Genomic DNA, 20,878 nt, shown 5'->3' with positions numbered 1-20,878 from the left:
CCAACAATTGTTTACAGAGATTATTTCACTTATAATTCACTGTATCACAATTCCAGTGGGTCAGAAGTTTACATAAACTAAGTTGACTGTGCCTTTAAACAGCTTGGAAAATTCCAGAAAATGATGTCATGGCTTTAGAAGCTTCTGATAGGCTAATTGACATAATTTGAGTCAATTGGAGGTGTACCTGTGGATGTATTTCAAGGCCTACCTTCAAACTCAGTGCCTCTTTGCTTGACATCATGGGAAAATCAAAAGAAATCAGCCAAGACCTCAGATAACAAACTGTAGACCTCCACAAGTCTGGTTCATCCTTGGGAGAAATTTCCAAATGCCTGAAGATACCGCGATCATCTGTACAAACAATAGTACGCAAGTATAAACACCATGGGACCACACAGCAGTCATACCGCTCAGGAAGGAGACTCGTTCTGTCTTATAGAGATGAACGTACTTTGGTGAGAAAAGTGCAAATCAATCCCAGAACAACATCAAAGGACCTTGTGAAGATGCTGTAGGAAACAGGTACAAATGTATCTATATCTACAGTAAAACGAGTCCTATATCGACATAACCTGAAAGGCCATTCCGCAAGGAAGAAGCCACTGCTCCAAAACCGCCATAAAAAAGCCAGAATACGGTTTGCAACTGCACATGGGGACAAAGAGCATACTTTTTGGAGAAATGTCCTCTGGTCTGATGAAACAAAAATAGAACTGTTTGCCATAATGACAATCGTTATGTTTGGAGGAAAAAGGGGGAGGCTTGCAAGCCGAAGAACACCATCCCAACCGTGAAGCATGGGGGTGGCAGCATCATGTTGTGGGGGTGCTTTGCTGCAGGAGGGACTGGTGCACTTCACAAAATAGATGGCATCATGAGGCAGGAAAATTATGTGGATATATTGAAGCAACTCAAGACATCAGTCAGGAAGATAAATCTTGGTCGCAAATGGGTCTTCCAAATGGACAATGACGCCAAGCATACTTCCAAAGTTATGCAAAATGGCTTAAGGAAAACAAAGTCAAGATATTGGAGTGGCCATCACAAAGCCCTGACCTCAATCCTATAGAAAATCTGTGGGCAGAACTGAAAAAGTGTGTGCGAGCAAGGAGGCCTACAAATCTGACTCAGTTACACCAGCTCTGTCAGCAGGAATGGGCCAAAATTCACCCAACTTATTGTGAGAAACTTGTGGAAGACTACCTAAAACATTTGACCCAAGTTCAATAATTTAAAAGGCAATGCTACCAAATACTAATTGAGTGTATGTAACTTCTGACCCACTGGGAATGTGATGAAAGAAATTAAAGCTGAAATAAAATCACTAATATTATTCTGACATTTCACATTCTTAAAATAAAGTGGTGATCCTAACTGACCTAAGACTGGGAATTTTTACTAGGATTAAATGTCAGAAATTGCCTAAAACTGAGTTTAAATGCATTTGGCTAAGGTGAATGTAAACTTCAGACTTCAACAGAACATGACTCGCTACCTCACAATGTGACTCAAAGCCAGACGGTTTATAATTATTTAGTAATCCATGACCTGTGCACGTCTCACCACCAGTGCACGTTTCTCCCTGTGTATGTGCACGCGTGTCATGTCTCTCACCAGTCTGAGCAGCTTGTAGACAGACATGTCAGCCAGCACCAGCAGGTGTGTGTGTGTGTGTGTGTGTGTGCGTGTGCGTGTGCATGCGTGTGTGTGTGTGTGTGTGTGTGTCTCACCAGTTTGAGTTGCAGCAGCAGCTTGTAGACATCAGACATGTCGGCCAGAACCAGCAGGTGAGTAACGGCAGAGAGGAGGGCCCTGGCTGCACGGACCATGTTACCCCTCTTTACCGAGGAACAGGGGTCCTCTGCAAACTCTCCTGATGCCTGCTTCATGGATTCACCTGAGGGACAAAAGGAGGAACGACAGGACATTACAATGTGACAGTTAGGACACATAAAAAAATTTAAAAAATAAAAATGTAAGTGTTTGTCCCAAATGAAACCCTATATAAAAAGGAAGCATTGTCCCCAACAAGGGCCTTGATGAAAAAGTAGTGCACTGCGTGAAGGAGGAATAGGGTGCCTACAGAGGCATGTTAAAGTGAAGGAGCGTTAGGGGAGACCACTGTCACAACGAGTAAACCTGTCACACAGAGAGGAGAACGAGGACCGCTGACAGTCTTAATTGGATGCATTTATTTAACGTAAAACTCAACAGCAGAGAGCACACCTCGGGGGGGCAGAGTGAAGAGTGAGGAAGATATTCCATTGGCTCAGTGGGTTGGAGCTCAGTGTTAAAGAAGCAATCTGGGATTCAAACAACAAAAAGTCACCCCGCCACTTGTTTTGGTTAACATCTGAGGTACAGGGGGCTGGGGAATCTCAGGCTAACTATCCATGAGATCAAAACTGTGTGTGTTCTCTATATATAACTGAGATGGTTTGGGATGAGTTGACTGCGGAGTGAAGGAAAAAGCAGCCAACAAAGTGCTCAGCATATGTGGGTACTCCTTCAATACTGCTGGAAAAGCATTCCAGGTGAAGCTGGTTGAGAGAATGCCAAGAGTGAAAAAACTCAAGGAAAAAGGGTGGCTACTTGTAAGATGGTCAAATACATTGATTTGTTTATCCCTTTTCAGGTTACTACATGATTCCATGTCTGTTATTTTATATAGTTTGTCATAACTATTATTCTACCATGTAGAAAATAGTAACAAATAAAAAAAAAAACATGGAATGAGTAGGCGTGTCCAAACTTCTGACTGGTACTGTGTGTTGTTTAATCAGACCATTGGCATCAGATGTGCATCCGGCACAGCCAGAAGAGGACTGGCCACCCCTCATAGCCTGGTTCCTCTCTACCCGGCACAGCCAGAAGAGGACTGGCCACCCCTCATAGCCTGGTTCCTCTCTACCCGGCACAGCAAGAAGAGGACTGGCCACCCCTCATAGCCTGGTTCCTCTCTACCCGGCACAGCCAGAAGAGGACTGGCCACCCCTCATGGCCTGGTTCCTCTCTACCCGGCACAGCAAGAAGAGGACTGGCCACCCCTCATAGCCTGGTTTCTCTCTAGGTTTATAATCTTCACCCGGCACAGCCAGAAGAGGACTGGCCACCCCTCATAGCCTGGTTCCTCTCTACCCGGTACAGCCAGAAGAGGACTGGCCACCCCTCATAGCCTGGTTCCTCTCTAGGTCTCTTCCTAGGTTCCGGCCTTTCTAGGGAGTCTTTCCTAGCCGCCGTGCTTCTACACCTGCATTGCTTGCTGTTTGGGGTTTTAGGCTGGGTTTCTGTACAGCACTTTGAGATATCAGCTGATGACAGAAGAGCTTTATAAATTAAATTTGATTGGTTGCCTGCCTCTTGACGTCTTTTTAAAAAGCAGCCGGTCGCCAACCACTTCTCTCTCTCTCGTGTTGAATCTGTCACTGTGTCTGTATATTCATCCACGGATAAAGAGACGTGTGCCTGGCTGGCAGTGCTTCCCACCCCCCTCAGCCCATCCCACCTATCACCATAGACCTCAGCTCCTTAATCCCACCCCCTCAGCCCATCCCACCTATCACCAGACTTCAGCTCTTTAATCCCACCCCCCCAGCCCATCCCACCGATCACCATAGACTTCAGCTCTTTAATCCCACCCCCCCAGCCACTCTCAGCCCATCCCACCGATCACCATAGACTTCAGCTCTTTAATCCCAGCCCCCCAGCCACTCTCAGCCCATCCCACCTATCACCATAGACCTCAGCTCTTTATCCCACCCCCTCAGCCCATCCCACCTATCACCATAGACCTCAACACATGCGGAGCGCTAGGCCGTCTCGTACTAAGACTGAAAACAAGCCTAGATGCATCATTTTAATAGAGGCACCTTAAAAAAAATGGCATTTTGGGAAGGCTTTGTGCCCTACCAATGAAGACATACCTAGAGCAGCTAATCTTATCCAAACCATTTAATCTAAACTCTTTACCAATTGGCTTAGCTAGTCTGTTGGTTGGTAGCGTTTGCTAAGATTAACAACAAAATACTCTAATTGCTAGCCTTAGCTGGTACACTACTCCCTCTGTCCACCCGTCTGTCTCATCCTCTCAAAACTCAGAAATAATTACCCGTGAACCTCTGCTCCTCCGCAGGCAGTGTCACGCAAATGTAGGCATGCTGCTACTAATGTCAGCCCCAGAAAACACTCCCTCTCCCTGCCAGCCCAGAAGTACTTTGAGGGGGAAAATGTAGCTTCCTTTTAATCATCATATTCCACTCTCCTCCTCTAGCCCAGGCTACCAAGTGAGTCCCTAATGGCACCCTATATAGTGCATTACTATGAGCCCTGGTCAAAAAGGTAGTACACAATATAGGGAGTAATTTGGGGCGCATCCACAATAGGCCCACTGCTGGGCCTGATACCAGTAAAGGCCTCAGAGCATAGAGGCTGGATGGGATCCAGGCTAAGAGTTAATTGCATTAGAATGTCATTTGAGATGAGGAGGAGAGGAGAAAAGGATGAGGGAGATGAGAAGGGCATAAGGGGGAGGAGAGAAAGGCAGTCTGACAGAGTAAATCCAAAACTCCCACACAGGCGGTGACCTAGGCCTAACATATACAGCCAATGGCCTCACACACACAATGGTGGGGGGGGGGGGTGGAAAGTACCCAATTGGGAGTTGCCGCAATCTACTCCAGAGATGGCCTGAAAAGTTCTGTCATACTTTCCAGGTCTGTGCCCAAACAGTTCGAGCTTTTAATTTTAAAAATTAATCTCTCCAGAAATAAATCTCTCACTGTTATAGACCCCCCCTCCCTCTGCGCCTTGGACACCATATGTGAATTGATTGCCCTCCCATCTATCTTCAGAGTTCGTTCTGTTAGATGACCTAAACTGGGACATGCTTAACCCCCCCAGCAGTCCTACAATCTAAGCTAGATGCCCTCAATCTCACACAAAATATCAAGGAACCCACCAGGTACAACCCTAAAACCGTAAACATGGGCACCCTCATAGATATCATCCTGACCAACATGCCCTCCAAATACACCTCTGTTGTTTTCAAATCAGGATCTCAGCGATCACTGACTCATTGCCTGCATCCGCTATGGGTCTGCGGTCAAACTCTCCCTAAAACACTTCTGCGAATGCAGTGCGTCATGTGGTATAATTAAATAAGGTAGCATTACATCATGTGGTATGATAAAATAATGCGCTGCGCGTCTTTGGCTTGCTGGGCCATAACTTTGGCCAGAGTGAATGCGTCAACTCTTAGTGGTGCTTTGTCTTGTCATTATACAGACCTGTCATAATATCAGATCATATCTCATTTAAAAATCATGCATGTTTTTTGTTTTTTTGCTTACGTCTTTGTTGAGCAAATCTTATTTTTGTGTGTGTCAGGTACTATATACAGGGCCCAGACCACCTTGCGCACTCAACTTCAGCGAGATAAGGTGGTAGTTTCCTTGTAGGCCTACTTGCCGGGGGAACTGAAGCCAGCTGTATAGCCTATTGCCCGTTTCAGTTGGGAAAAAAACAAACAATTTCCATCTTTTTCATTAAATCATAGTATAGTTGTGCTTTATATGGGCAGCATATTATCCATGGGATAACGAATTTCTCCGTTATGAATATATTACACAACACGCGGGTGGGAGATAGATCTGTTAAAAAAGGACCACATTTGAACGTTTCAATAAAATGAAAACTGTCACAACTATTGAAATGGAAACATTATGATTTTAGAGACTAAGTGACAACAGCCTTTGGTTAAAGGGTTAGGTTATACTGGGCTCTGTCATCACAATTATCAGCTTTGGTATTGACGTCAGTGAGCAGGCTTTCTGATTGGAGGAGAGACATGGCTAGGCCCACCAAAAGGAAAATGATTATGAAATCTGGACCACAGAAATCCAATGTTTATACAAAACGTCTGTCTTCTTCCTCCCCTACATTTACCAGTCAAATGGGTTTTTATTAAATATAGGAGCGTCACAAAATCCATTTGGATTAAAATGTTGTTTCATTTAGTCTCGTTTTGATAGTGAAAATTAAGGCCTTTTCAAATGAACAGAAGACCGCGAGTTGACTGTCTGAGTTATTAATCTAAAGGGAGGTTCAACTTCAAGGCAAGGGCATCTTTTAACGAGTTTTATACTCCTCGTGTCATAATGAGAATATAGTACATTTTGTTTTAAAAAGCAGTATCTGTCCCTCTCTCCCATTTTCAAGCAAAAAAAACAAAAACATGCATGAGCAATTCACCAAGCATTGGAACGCCGTGACGGGATGCCCTGCCCTGGCTCGAGGGGACATCCAGGTGAAGACATTTAATATAATGAATTACAAGGAAATAAAAGCTTTTTACCTTTTGAACCCGTTTGCCCATATAGTTAAGAAGATCCTTTTTCATAACGATTGAGACATCAATACAATCCAGAAAAACCTGGTGTGCTGTTCACTTTAGTGTCATTTGAGGGGGTTGAAACGTGGATTGTGTGCCATTCAGAGAGTGAAATGGGCAAGAAGATATTTTAGTGCCTTTGAACAGGGTATGGTAGTAGGCGCCAGGCGATTTGTGTCGAGAACTGCGACGCTGCTGGGTTTTTCCCACCGCTCAACAGTTTCCTGTGTGTGTATCAAGAATGGTCCGACACACAAAGGACATCCAGCCAACTTGACAACTGTGGGAAGTATGGGCCAGCATCCCTGTGGAAACGCTTTCAACACCTTGTAGAGTGTCCATTCCCCGGCTAATTGAGGCAGTTCTGAGGGCAAAAGAGGAGGTGCAACTCAATGTTAGGAAGGCTGTGTAAACTCAGTGTCCATTTAAGCAATAAAGTCCCAGGGGGTATATTACTAATAAACCAAGGCTAAGGGCTGCTCTTACACACAACGCAACGCCAAGTGGCTCGATACAACCATTAGCAGTGGTACACTGGGTGGGTCGAGCCCTGAATACTGATTGGCTGAAAGCCGTGGTATATCAGACCATATACCTGGGGTATGACAAATGTTACTGTTCTAATTACATTGATAACCAGTTTATAATAACAATAAGCAACCTCTGGGGGGGGGGGGGGCTTGTGGTATATGGTCAATATACCACGGCTAAGGGCTGCTCTTACGCACGACGCAACGCGGAATACCTAAATGCTTAATTACAGAAGGGTCCAGGACACCTTTTTTTGTGAAACTTAACCCAAAACATCAAATCACCTCTTCATCTGAATTTTCTAAATGTGCGTGTCTTAAGCCCAAAGACAACATGGTTGCTAATCTGCGCCTCTTATTTTCAGAATTATGGAACTGCACAATGCTGTCATGCAAGACTTGTCCAAGACCAACAACTGAGGGGAGGGCAGGCATCAACATTTTTTTTTCCCCTTCATCATCTTCATCATCTTGGAGCTACCCATTGCAGCGACAGCAGCAGAGGTGAAAAGAGAACGGAGCAACAACTTGCTGGTATCCACTGCCATAGCAACAGAAGGATTCTCAAGTCACTGGTTGTGAACTCTAAAAAAAAAATATAAAAAAATCCAACCAACAACAATTAGCGCCTAGGCAACTTGGACGCTTTCAATTAGTCCAGAAACATGGAGATCAGAACAATAGGCACAATCTTGGACAGTTTGTTATGACACTGCATTGTCATGTAGCCTACACTTGTATTTTTAAGTCATTTGAAATAAAATATAAATGTTTTAGAGTGTAAAAAAACAGATAAATGTAAATTGCATAAACTAGATACAGGCCTAGATATAACTGAAAAATCACATGTACATAAGTATTTCAGACCCGCGTCAACTCAGTACTTTGTTGAAGCACCTTTGGCAGTGATTACAGCCTCGAGTCTTCTTGGGTATGACGCTACAAGCTTGGCACATCTGTATTTGAGGAGTTTCTCCCATTCTTCCCCTGCAGATCCTCTCAAGCTCTGTCATGTTGGATGGGGAGTGTCGCTGCACAGCTATTTTCAGGTCTCTCCAGAGATGTTCGATGGGGTTCAAGTCCAGGCTCTGGCGGGGCCACTCAAGGACATTGAGACTTGCCCCGAAACCACACCTGAGTCGTCTTGGCTGTGTGCTTAGGGTTGTTGTCCTGTAGGGAACGTGAACCTTTGTCCAAGTCTGAGGTCCTGAGCAGGTTTTCATCAAGGATCTCGCTATACATTTGCTCTGTCCATCTTTCACTCGATCCTAACTAGTGTCCCAGTCCCTGCCGCTAACAAACATCCCCACAGTATGATTCTACCAACACCATGCTTCACCGTAGGGATGGTGCCAGGTTTCCTCCAGATGTGACACTTGGCATTCAGGCCAAAAAGCTCAATCTTGGTTTCATCAGACTAGAGAACCTTGTTTCTCATGGTCCGAGAGTCTTTAGGTACCTTTTGGAAAACTCCAAGCGTGCGGTCATATGTCGTTTAATGAGTGGCTTCTGTCTGGCCACATAAAGGCCTCATTGTTAGAGTGCTGCAGAGATGGTTGTCTTTCTGGAAGGTTCTCCCATCTCCACAGAGGAACTCCGGAGCTCTGTCAGAATGACCATTGGATTCTTGGTCACCTTCCTGACCAAGGCCCTTCTCCCCCGATTGCTTAGTTTGGCCGGGCGGCCAGCTCTAGGAAGAGTCTTGGTGGTTCCAAACTTCTTCCATTTAAGAATGACGGAAGCCACTTTTCTTGGGAACTATCCATGATGCAAAAAATGTTTTGGTACCCTTCCCCAGATGTGTGCCTCGACAGAATCCTGTCTCGTAGCTCTACGGACAATTCCTTCGACCTCATGGGCTGTTTTGTGCTTTGACAATCACTGTCAACTGTGGGACCTTATATAGACGGGTGTGTGCCTTTCCAAATAATTTCCAATCATGTGAATTTACCACAGGTGGAATCCAATCAAGTTGTAGAAACATCAAGGATGATCAATGGAAACAGGATGCACCCGAGCTCAATTTCGATGTTCATAGCACAGGGTCTGAATACTTACGTAAATAATATAATTACGTTTTTTATATTTAATACATTTTTCACTTTATTCCATTATTAATGTTCTATTTTTAAAGTATATAGGGCAGCAGCCTTTAAGGTGCAGGGTTGAATAACCAGGTGGTAACCAGCTAGTGATGGCTGTTTGACAGTCTGACGGCCATGAGATAGAAGCTGTTTTCAGTCTCAGATTTACCTGTACTGACCTCCCCTTCTGGATGGTAAGTGGGGTGAACAGGCCATGGTGTTTTTTATCTTTATTTAACTAGGCAAGTCAGAACCATTTCAAAGGATCTGAAAACGTATGTAAAAAAAAAAAGATTTTTTAAAAATGTATACATTTGCAAAAAAAATCCTAGAAGACTTTTCGCTTTGTCATTATGGGGTATTGATGAGAATTGTATTTAATTTAATCCATTTTAGAGTAAGGTTGTAATGTAACAAAATGTGTGTGGGGGGGGGGGAATAGGTCTGAACTGTACCAATGCACGTTATATAACCATATGAATGAATTTAAACCATATTCTGCCCATATGAACATTTATTTTAGGCCACATACTAAATAGTCTGCCCATATGACCTCATACAATACTGGTAGGCAGTAAAAACACATTTAATAAAAGACACTCATGAACACAATAGTAAAACAGTGTGCTTAACAGCTTTCCCAGGGAGACTCAACATATTGCAGGCTCACACGGACAAAAAAAGAGTAGCAGAAGTGTTTGTGTCTGCTGCAAGTGTTAGCAGTAAAATAGTAAACACTGTGGCAGTGCTTCACTGTTTCTTCATAGATATTACGGATGTCAGGGCTCCCTGGAAAACAGTGGTTGAGTGGACTAAAGACAAAATAAAAAAAAGGTTACTCATTGTCAGTTCCACAAAACATACAAACCCTACTTTGTAGGAACTAGCCCCAGACTGTATGTCTCCTCAGTTCGCCTCAGTCCATAACACTAACTCTTATGAATTTATAATTGGTCTGCGAGTGCAAAGACACTAAAATGTTACTGGTGAGGAAATTATTCATATGGGATTCTGTAAAAAAAAAAAAATGTTAAAACCACTTAACTGCAATAAAACGACAGCTGGAGAAGAAAAAATGCTTGGGTCAGACGCAGGTCTTTAGTGAAATGTTCTCTACAATTACATATAAAAAAATGAAAAATAAAAAAATCCTGAGCAAATGTTTCCCCCTCTCGTTGCCCTCGTCTAGGCCTAACGGTACACTGCTTTACTGCCTAGAAATGTTCTGGGTCACAAAAAAAATGGTTTTGGGAGAAAAATAAAAAAGTGTGACTCCAGCAACCCTGGACACTGTTCCAAGTAGTCAGTGTCCGTCCCAAATAGCACCCCGTAACCAATAGTGACCAGAGCTCAGGTCAAAAGCAGTGCACTACTCCGTAAGGGCTCTGGGTCAAAGGTAGTACACTTCGTAGGGAATGTGGTGCCATTTTGGTACAAAGCCTGTGACCACACGCAATCAGTCCCCACTCTCAATCCTGTGGTCCCCCCCCCCACCCCAGTGGATCAGATCAATAAGGCTATTTTGAGGAGATTGTATAATAAAGAATCTAGAAGAATCTAGAATCACTGTCATCCCTCTCGTCTGGAGGAGAGAAAGCACACCCATTGTGCACTGCCAGCTCACTAAATGATGAAAAGATTCCAATATGTATTACACAATCAGCCACAACAGCAGGAAGACCGACAGAGCGATATTGAATTCAGTCCCATATGCATGTCTTTGCGTGATATTCCAAATGCCTGTATCACAGAATTGATTTTATATATTTAATTTATTTTATTTTATTTTATTTTTTTATTTATTTATTTATTTATTGATTTTATTTATTTAATTTATTTTATTTTATTTTATTTTATTTTTTTATTTATTTATTTATTTATTGATTTTATTTATTTATTTATTTATTTATTTATTTTATTTATTGATTTATTTTATTTATTTATATGAGCGTTTGTGTCAGCTTGTTCTCTTTATGGTCTCAACTCGTTCGCTCCTTCTTCTTCTTCTTCCCATTTACACCGGAGATCTGTATATAATGACGAGATGCTCATGTCTCCGCCCTAACAATGGGAGTCGTTGTCCCAAAAAGGCGGGACGAGCTTATGTTCAAAATAAGCACATAGAAAACGAAAATTTTGGCAAAAAGTGAAACCTCACTTCACCCCTTTCTCCTAAGACCCTCCTCCCCCTACCACTCACAACCAACAAAGATGATCACTTCTTTCCTCTCTGACAAAACGGGTTCAACTCGCTATTTCTATTTGAGGTTTGGTCCGACATTAAGGGTCATAAGGACACTAACACATGGAGACGCACTGTAATAGAGAAGTTAAAACAAGGTGGCTGGAAAGGTTGTTGTTTTCACCTCCTCAGATTTCAGGCAGAGCAGACTACTAAAAAAAACAGATGCACCAATTAACTTTCATTCTGGAAAATGAAATGCTCAATTTGTCCCATGAGCATTACGGTACCACGTGTCGCTAGGAGCATTTTATTCAAATAAAGATTGCTATAATAGCCTTTTAGTCGGTTTTATAAAATGTGCAATAAGTATAGAAACAGTAAGGAATTGGCTTCTCATTCTTGATTTCAACATGTGGACAGGCTAGCATGCTGCTCCAACAGTTGGAGACGGACAGGAGGTCGTGTTCCTAATTCAACTCTTTTGCCTTTTTAGCTGTATTCCAGAGCTTATCAAAATATACCTTGACCCAAGTTGGCTAAACTTGAAGTCTAAATATTAGCTGGCTACTCACTGCCACGTGGACTTGTGTTTGAGAAATTGTTTATGAGACCTGTGTTCATCTTCTATAAAATGGCTGCTACATTAGTAAATGTGCATTATGCACGGTTCAGGTTAAATTAGGAACGAAAAGGTCATTTTTATACAGACAAACCTAACGCCAGATCAGTGATTGCAAAAATTTGTTTAAAAAAAAATATATATATATTATTATAAGATAATGTAATTAGTGGGTCTTGTGATTATGGAAGGCATATAATCAGCCTAGGTATAATTTACTGAGCTCTGAATTAATTACATCATTACTGTTTTAAATGCAGTGTATTTGACGTTTAATTGTAGAAAGCTTATTTATATATTGTAATCCCAAAAACATTTTATTATTATTTATTTATTTTAAATGCGTTTTTGGCCACAGAGGGAGTGAAAGGAGAGAAGAAAGAGGAAGACAGCGTTGTCCATTTTTATTCCAGATGAGATGTTATAAAGCATCAGTCGGAAGGTATGAACGAAGAGAACAGGCAGGGAGGGGGTGTGATCGTTGTGAGACGAGAGCTGAGATGTTGTGAATGACTGAAGAACATTCATGCAAACAAGATGGAATCCCCCACAAACCAAACGGGGGGGGGGGGGGGGGGATTTTTAAATAGTTAACACGCATGCAAAAAACATTTAAATTGCATTGCCTGCCCACCCCCCATCCTTTCCCCTCTCCAACCCAAACAATTACATACGCCTTTATTTCATCCCATTTTAAAAACAGCTGGTAAACCACAGCTGGGTATAAAATGTGTTTTTATATGCATGGCTAAGAGAAGGGAAGAGAAGAGAGGGGGAGGGAGGGAGGGAGGGCTAAGGCCCAGTCAAATGGCAGCATTATCAGTCTGTCCACGCTCCGCAGAAGAGCGTAGCATAGTCCTAACTGTCAGGCCAGCCCTGCCACAAGCAGAGCTGCTGAATTCCTGTTCAATGACAGTGTGCATCCCAAATGGCACCCTATTCCCTATACTGTGCACTTACTGTTGACCAGAGCCCAGGGAATAGGGTGCAATTTGGGACACAAATAAAATAGCAGAGGACGGCTGACATTCCCAGGCACTGACAACACTGCTGGTGGCACTACTGTCTACCAAGCAGACAACTCAGAGCACAACAACTTACCCATGACCACCTTAACTATATCAGTAACGCACACAGTGAGTGACGAAGCATGTTTGTCAAAGACCTTGGCTGAAGAACTTAAGTACCAGCAACCTAGGGCTGTCCCCGACTAAAAAAAAAAATATTGGTCAAACGAAAGTAGTCTGGTTTTTCAGCCAATTTTCTTCAGCGTGTATTTTTCCATATATAAAAACATGTGTTTTAATAAAATCAACTCATATATATATATATATATATATATATATATACACATACATACACACACACATATATATATACACACACACACAGAGTCTTGTCTGATGCTTTAAGCACAGTTTGATTAAATAAATTGAAACAAATGTCTGAAGAGGGAGCCAGAAGTCCCTGAAGAGGGAGCCAGAAAAAAATGCCATTTCATCTCTACTCCACCTGTCTGCAAAGAACTTGAAACATTGTATCAACTATCTACTGGGTCCGGCCTGAGGCTCATGCGAGCAAACTTAATCATATTCCCATGCCCTCAGTTTCCTGTGCCAGTGAGCTCCAGAATGACAGCTGTATTTGCACAAGGGAGTAGTAACCAGGTATTTATTATGTTTCCGGCTGGGATATTCAGAGAATGCCATTTTTCCCCCTTTTCACACCGAGGATCGGTGGTTATCGAAAGGGAGAGAGGTGGAAATAATTTCTCAAATACATTAAGGACCTACAGCCATTCTCAACTGATGTTATATGAAAAAATGTATATTTAAAAAAATGACTACTTGCTGTTTGAGGTGAAGAAAAAAATATATATATTTGATAAGCTCCACAGCTCATTGGTGGTGGGGTGTTAAGACAATCAGAAATACCCAACAGGGTACATTAATACATTTGCACACAGGCGGGATAGCCTAGGTCTACTTCTATGACTAAATCAGGTGCGCATCGTAACTCAACATTGACAGGAGTCCTCTAAAACAATAAATTAACAAAACTCGTAAACGGAATGATCTAAAACAAAAACACGTTTCTCATAGGTTGAGCTCCGCAAACAACGTGTCCAATCAGAGAACGGTAAAATTACTAAATATAAATGCAGGCATATTGATCATTTATTATTAATTGCGTCAACAGAATTTACCGTAACCAAACAAACATTGTATATTAGAAAATGTGGAAAAAAGGGTATTTAGCATAAATCATAACCACATGTAACACAGATTTGCATTAAAAGACTCAATGCAAAGTTAACTTGAACAATAGAAAACTGAGTTTACATAAAACTAAAATCAGAAATCCCCAAAATGCCATAGTTGCAGAGTGTGATGTAAAATGGAGGACGCGGCAGACCAGCCTTTTACCTATCATGTAAACTCCAACAGACCAGCCTATTCCCTATCATGTAAACTCCAACAGACCAGCCTTTTCCCTATAATGTAAACTCCAACAGACCAGCCTATTCCCTATCATGTAAACTCCAACAGACCAGCCTTTTCCCTATAATGTAAACTCCAACAGACCAGCCTATTCCCTATCATGTAAACTCCAACAAAAATAAAACATTTGAAGTTAACTTCAAACTAAACCAAATAGTTTGCACTCATGACTACTGGTTTGAATTTTCATCCAACTTACAAGATCTTGTTACAAATCAGCTGGCAAGGTTGCTAGCCAACTAGCCTGCTGACGTTATCCCTACCAGCCTGTGAACATTAGGTTAGCACTGTGTGAGTCAGCTAGCTGCTATCAACACCTAGCTTACAGTTACATTCAAAGTAATCCAACATTTTGGAAATACATAACGCCATCTAACCAGTTATGAAATTATGTTACCGGTATATGCTGTTATTTAAGCCTGCTAGATAGCCAGCCAATCACCATAGTCAACATAGACTTCACTTTCAAAAGTATGTGGACACCCCTTCAAATTATTGGAGTCAGCCTTGTGTGTAAAATAGAGCACACAGCCATGCAATCTCCATAGACAAACCTTGGCCTTGCTGAAGAGCTGAGTGAGTTTCAATGTGGCGCCATCATAGGATGCCACACCTTTCCAATAAATGTTTGCCCTGCTAGAGCAGCCACCCGGCTCAACTGTAAGTGCTGTTCTTGTGAAGTGGAAGCTTCTTGGAGCAACAACGGCTCAGCCGCAAAGTGGTAGGCCACACAAGCTGACAGAACAGGGACCACCGAGCAACATTCACTAACGAGTTCCAAACCGCCTCTGGAAGCGACGTCGCACAAGAACTGTTCGTCGGGAAATTCATGAAATATCAGTTTCCTTGGCCGAGCAGCCGCACACACAAGCCTAAGATCTCCATGCACTATGCCAAGGGTCAGCTGGAGTGATGTAAAGCACGCCGGCATTGGTCTCTGGAGCAGTGGAAACACGTTCTCTGAAATTATAAATCACGCTTCACAATCTGAAAGTCCAGCTGTGTCAACAGCTTGGGGAAGGCCCTTTCCTGTTTCAGCATGACAATGCCTCTGTACACAAAGAGAGGTCCACACAGAAATGGTTTGTCGAGATCGGTGTGGAAGAACTTGACTTGCCTGCACAGAGTCCTGACCTAAACTCCATCGAACACCTTTGAGATGAATTGGAACAACAACTATGAGCCAGGCCTGATCGCCCAACATCAGTGCCGACCTCACTAATGCTTGTGGCTGAATGGAAGAAAGTCCCCACAGCAATGTTCCAACATCTAGTGGAAAGCCTTCCCCAGAAGAGTGGAGGCTGTTATAGCAGCAATGTTCCAACATCTAGTGGGAAGACTTCCTAGAAGAGTGGAGGCTGTTTGTTATAGCAGCAATGTTCCAACATCTAGTGGAAAGACTTCCCAGAAAAGTGGAGTCTGTGATAGCAACTAAGGAGGGGGAACCAACTCCATATTAATGCACTTCAACAAGTGATAGCACTATCAGTAAGGCTTAGAACAGGAGAGACACCCTAGCAATAGTTACGGCAGCAGAGAGACACCCTAGCCATAGTTACAGCAGCAGAGAGATAAACTAGCAGGAGCAAAAGCATGGTGAGCAGATGGACTTGAGGGGGGGGTAGTGTGAGTCCGGATCGGAAAAGAGAAGCACTGAAGAACTGCTGTTAGAGAACATTAGGATTTCATTTGATGGTGATTTGATGGCAGCTTTCTGACACTCGTTGTCGTGGCAGCCATAAAACTAAATATGAAATGGAATCTGAGTCAGTTAGGTCTCACTAGGCAGGTGGAGAATACAGGCATTTAAATACTTGTGAGATCATCGATGACATATTCCCTCCATCCACGCAGGAGTTCTGCTACGCTCTCATCATTTTCATGGCAACAGTCAGTCTGGGCGAACTAGAAACATCCCGGCTGGAGGAACAGAGGGCCAGAAACATCCCGGCTGGAGGAACAGAGGGCCAGAAACATCCCGGCTGGAGGAACAGAGGGCCAGAAACATCCCGGCTGGAGGAACAGAGGGCCAGAAACATCCCGGCTGGAGGAACAGAGGGCCAGAAACATCCCGGCTGGAGGAACAGAGGGCCAGAAGCATCCCGGCTGGAGGAACAGAGGGCCAGAAACATCCCGGCTGGAGGAACAGAGGGCCAGAAACATCCCGGCTGGAGGAACAGAGACCAGGAAGTCAGTAGAAACATCCTGGATAGCTGAACAGAGCGGAGAATAGAAACAAGCTGTTCACTAACAGCCGTGACAATCCCTGTTTAGCCCTGCAGTGAGATCACTACTATACCTAGGATTAGCAACTCAATCCAGTTGATTCATCCTGAATGCTGTGCCATGCAAATCCACTATGCCCCCACAAAGATGTGCAACTGTATGGAGGTGCAATCCCTGCATTACACACACCATGAACAAAAGTATGTGGACGCCTGCTCGTCGAACATCTCATTTCAAACTCATGGGCGTTAATGTACAGTTGGACCCCGCTTTGCTGCTTTAACAGCCTGGGAAGGCTTTCCACTAGATGTTGGGAGAACATGCATTTAATGGCATATAAAAGTGTTGACAGTGCGCAATTTTTTATTTAACCTTTAACTAGGCAAGTCAGTTAAGAACAAATTCTTATTAACAGTGGGTTAACTGCATTGTTCAGGGGCAGAATGACAAATTTTTATCACCAAAGCCCCATACACTACCCACCACTGCGACCTGCACGCACTCATTGGCTGGCTCATTGGCTCCATATTCGTCGCCAAACCCACTGGCTCCAGGTCATCTACAAGTCTTGGCTAGGTAAAGCCCCGCCTTAGCTCACTGGTCACCATAGCAACACCCACCCGTAGCACACGCTCCGACAGGTATATTTCACTGGTCACCCCCAAAGCCAACTCCTCCTTTGGCCGCCTTTCCTTCCAGTTCTCTACTGCCAATGACTGCAACGAACTGCAAAAATCACTGAAGCTGGAGACACATATCTCCCTCACTAACTTTAAGCATCATCTGTCAGAGCAGCTTACCGATCACTGCACCTGTACACAGCCCATCTGTAAATAGCACATCTCCATATTATTACTTACCCTCTTGCACCCCATTATCTCTACTTGCACAGATCACTCCAGTATTAATGCTAAATTGTAATTACTGTCACCTCTATGGCCTATTTATTGACTACCTCCCTACATTTGCACACACACACATTTTTTTTTTCTATTGTATAATTGAATGTACGTTTGTTTATGTGTAACTTGTTTTGTGTCGCACTGCTTTGCTTTATCTTGGCCGTAAATGAGAACATAATTAATAATTCGTTAATAATTAATAAATATATATAAATTAATAAATAATAGTTAATAATTTGTTAATTAAATTAATAATAACCTACATTTACATTCTGCAAAATGTAAATTGCCCTCGTGTAAATTGTGATATTCCAAACAACGAGCTATCGTGGTGAAATATAGCGATGCATAATGTCAGCAGCTGTCTCCCTCTCCCATCTAGCGAACTATGGCTGCATCTATAATTGTGTTTACACTTCTTTTCTTCTTTTTAAAACACTGTCACTATTTTAGGTTAAAACAATTAAAGTTTCCTCATCTTTCACTTTCAGGTGTTGAAAACCAGTACTCTCCGGCGGATGTAATTTTCATGGACAAATGCAACTACACAACGTTTTCCCAAGCCTCCCTTCCACAGCAACGATCTGAACGATGCCTGGGCAGCGGGTCACAGATAAGGCCTCATAACGCCTGAGGGCATACAAGGAGGTTCTGAAAGGAGTGATGCCCGACAGTGTCCGTGTAACCCGTCTCTACCATGTCATCAATCTGGCGGGTGAGACCTAGCCACACTACCGTCTTCTTTATGAAGTCTGCCAGAAAGAGAAGGTGGGTGAGCTCTCTCATTATGAAGGCGTATGTGCAGGCCAAGGCTCCTCCTGAAGCAGTGTGCTCCGGATGGAATAAGCTGTTTTGAGGCAGTGAAGTACCATTTTCGCAGGAAAGTCATCATCCCAGGCAGTCACAAACATCCTCAGCCAGCTGGAAACAGAACGTGCAGGCCCTCACTGTTTAGCTAAACTTCATCTCGGAAGTCTGCTCCACAATTTTATGACAGCTCTGTCAATCCTGGGAGGAAAGCACCGTCCCACAGCATGTGTCTGCATACAATGTCATGGAGGATCTGGGCTCTTACCTAGTGAATGGAACAGCAACAAAAAACAACCATGCTGGTATGGGAGCCAAGACAGATACGTTATTGAGAAAGATGGTGGATTGGAGAGAGGTGCTTAACCATCTCCATGATACATTCCACTTGGCCTTCACAAAGTTGTCAAAGCACTGGGACACACATCCAGCCAGAGATGTCGACAGACTGGCTCGGGTGTTCGATCCTAGGCAGGCTCCAGCCATGAAAAAGCAGATTGAAGCCCCCCACACACACACACCTGAAACCCATCAAGAGTGCTCAGTGAAGAATGGATTGCCTATCAGCTGTGTGTGTCCAGGGAGCCCTCACCAGCTTTGGAGCTTGCTGATGACTGGAGGGGCCCCGAGTGGGAGAATCCCAAGAGTTGCAGAAGAAGTGTCAGTGCCCGACATCTACTTCCCAGTCAGCTCAGCCGACAGAGAGAGAGAGGGAGTTTTAGCAAATAGAAGAATCTACTCACAGACAAGCGAGAGGCACTCACCGAGCGCAACACAAAGATGGCTGACAATCATGTACTTCAATGGAGATGTCTGTGATAGATGGAAAACTTCGGAGCTCATAAGGTAGTTCTATAGGTTTTGCCCCATGTCTCTTTCACCCCCATTTATAATTTAAAAACACTTAATAAAGTACTTTATTTTACAAAAAAAACAATGAATGCAATATTTATTTATTTTTACATAAGTATAAACTAAGGTTTTATAATTTAAACACTTAATAAAGTACTATTTTACAAAACAATATTGCATTCATAGTTATATTAATGTAAAAAAAAAAAAAAAATTAAAAATGGTTTATCCCATTGCTTCCTAGATTCTTGCATTATTTTGTTCATTTATAATGAAACACTTTTCAAGCACTTGCCTTGATAAAAAACAAAAATGATGCAATGTTGTTATGCATCATTACAAATGTACTGTTATATCTCAGTAAATAGTTGACGTTTTATTCAATCCCATTAGACACTTTCTGATAAAATTAGCATAAATCGTACCACAGAATAAAGAAATAATTTAACATAAAAATGTAATTTGGGAGGAGAACATTTTGGGGGGAATGTATTTCATAGGTCCCTACACAAGCAGGACACTTTGGAGAGAGAAAAGAAGGAAAAAAACAGCATTGTGTGATGTCAGTATGTTTTTAGTTGCTGCCATAACTTAGTTCCTGATAAAAAATAACTATTTGCAGGGCATAAAATGTACATTTTAGTCCACCAGCCACTGTGGCAGGTAAATAATATCTATATATAATTTTTTTTTAAACAGATGTGCATGCTTAGTAGTAATACATCCATTGTTTTAGAAACATTACTAAGTAGTAATGTGGTATATTATTTTAAAATGTGTAACCCTTCTCTTAAACCAAAATATTGATGAAAAAAAAGCTACTGCAGAACCCTGACCACCGTCAACGTGGCTGGTGGAATAAACATCTTAACCGCCAAAAACCTGCCCACGTTCTGCTGCCTCCTGCACAGCTTAGCCAATGTTTGCAACAATAACGAGAGAAAAAAAATTACATTCAATTGCTAATTGGACTGCTTGTCTGTGTCGTGCTGCGTTCCACCACAGGGCAGCCAAGTGAGACAGGCAGCCTAGTGAGACAGGCAGCCTAGTGAGACAGGCAGCCTAGTGAGACAGGCAGCCAAGTGAGACAGGCAGCCAAGTGAGACAGGCAGCCTAGTGAGACAGGCAGCCTAGTGAGACAGGCAGCCAAGTGAGACAGGCAGCCTAGTGAGACAGGCAGCCAAGTGAGACAGGCAGCCAAGTGAGACAGGCAGCCAAGTGAGACAGGCAGCCAAGTGAGACAGGCAGCCAAGTGAGACAGGCAGCCAAGTGAGACAGGTAGCCAAGTGTGTATTCGGGACGGTGGAAAGAGTGACAACGGACGAGTTCGTTATGCATCTGCCCGATACCATTGTTATACCATATATGCTGATATCGTGGCGAGACTAAATAGCCGCACGCAACTCAGCAGCTAAGTGCATAAAAATCACTAGACTGCCTGTTTGTGTTGTGCTTATGTTGACAATAGTGACAACACAGTCATGTATTTTTATGTAAAACATGTAACCATCTCCTCTCCTGAAAAACATGAAATCAGGCCTGTGCTTACGGACACATGGAATGCAATAGTTAGAACAGTTGTGTACAACATGAGGTTTGTGGGCTACACCATTGATCAAGGACGGCGGGCAGCCGAGGGGGCAAACCGGCACGGCGGCACAGCCGAGGGGGCACGGCGGCACAGCCGAGGGGGCACGGCGGCACAGCCGAGGGGGCACGGCGGCACAGCCGAGGGGGCAACCCGGCACGGCCGAGGGGGCAACCCGGCACGGCAGCACAGC

The 20,878-nt window shown here is 43.2% G+C and overlaps 1 protein-coding gene across 2 annotated transcripts in view; it reads right to left on the bottom strand.

Moving 5' to 3' along the window:
- The window catches only part of LOC139390616 (catenin alpha-1), a 234,889-nt gene that overhangs the window by 206,364 nt on the left and 7,647 nt on the right, over nt 1-20,878 (bottom strand). For both annotated transcript variants that reach the window (XM_071137860.1, XM_071137862.1), the window contains exon 4: nt 1,734-1,900. In XM_071137860.1, coding sequence (XP_070993961.1) covers nt 1,734-1,900 — 167 coding nt within the window. The remainder of the gene's footprint in view (nt 1-1,733; nt 1,901-20,878) is intronic.

This window comes from Oncorhynchus clarkii, chromosome 31 (assembly GCF_045791955.1).
Source record: "Oncorhynchus clarkii lewisi isolate Uvic-CL-2024 chromosome 31, UVic_Ocla_1.0, whole genome shotgun sequence".
Classification (NCBI taxonomy): domain Eukaryota; kingdom Metazoa; phylum Chordata; class Actinopteri; order Salmoniformes; family Salmonidae; genus Oncorhynchus; species Oncorhynchus clarkii.
This window is presented reverse-complemented; position numbering and strand designations above follow the sequence as displayed.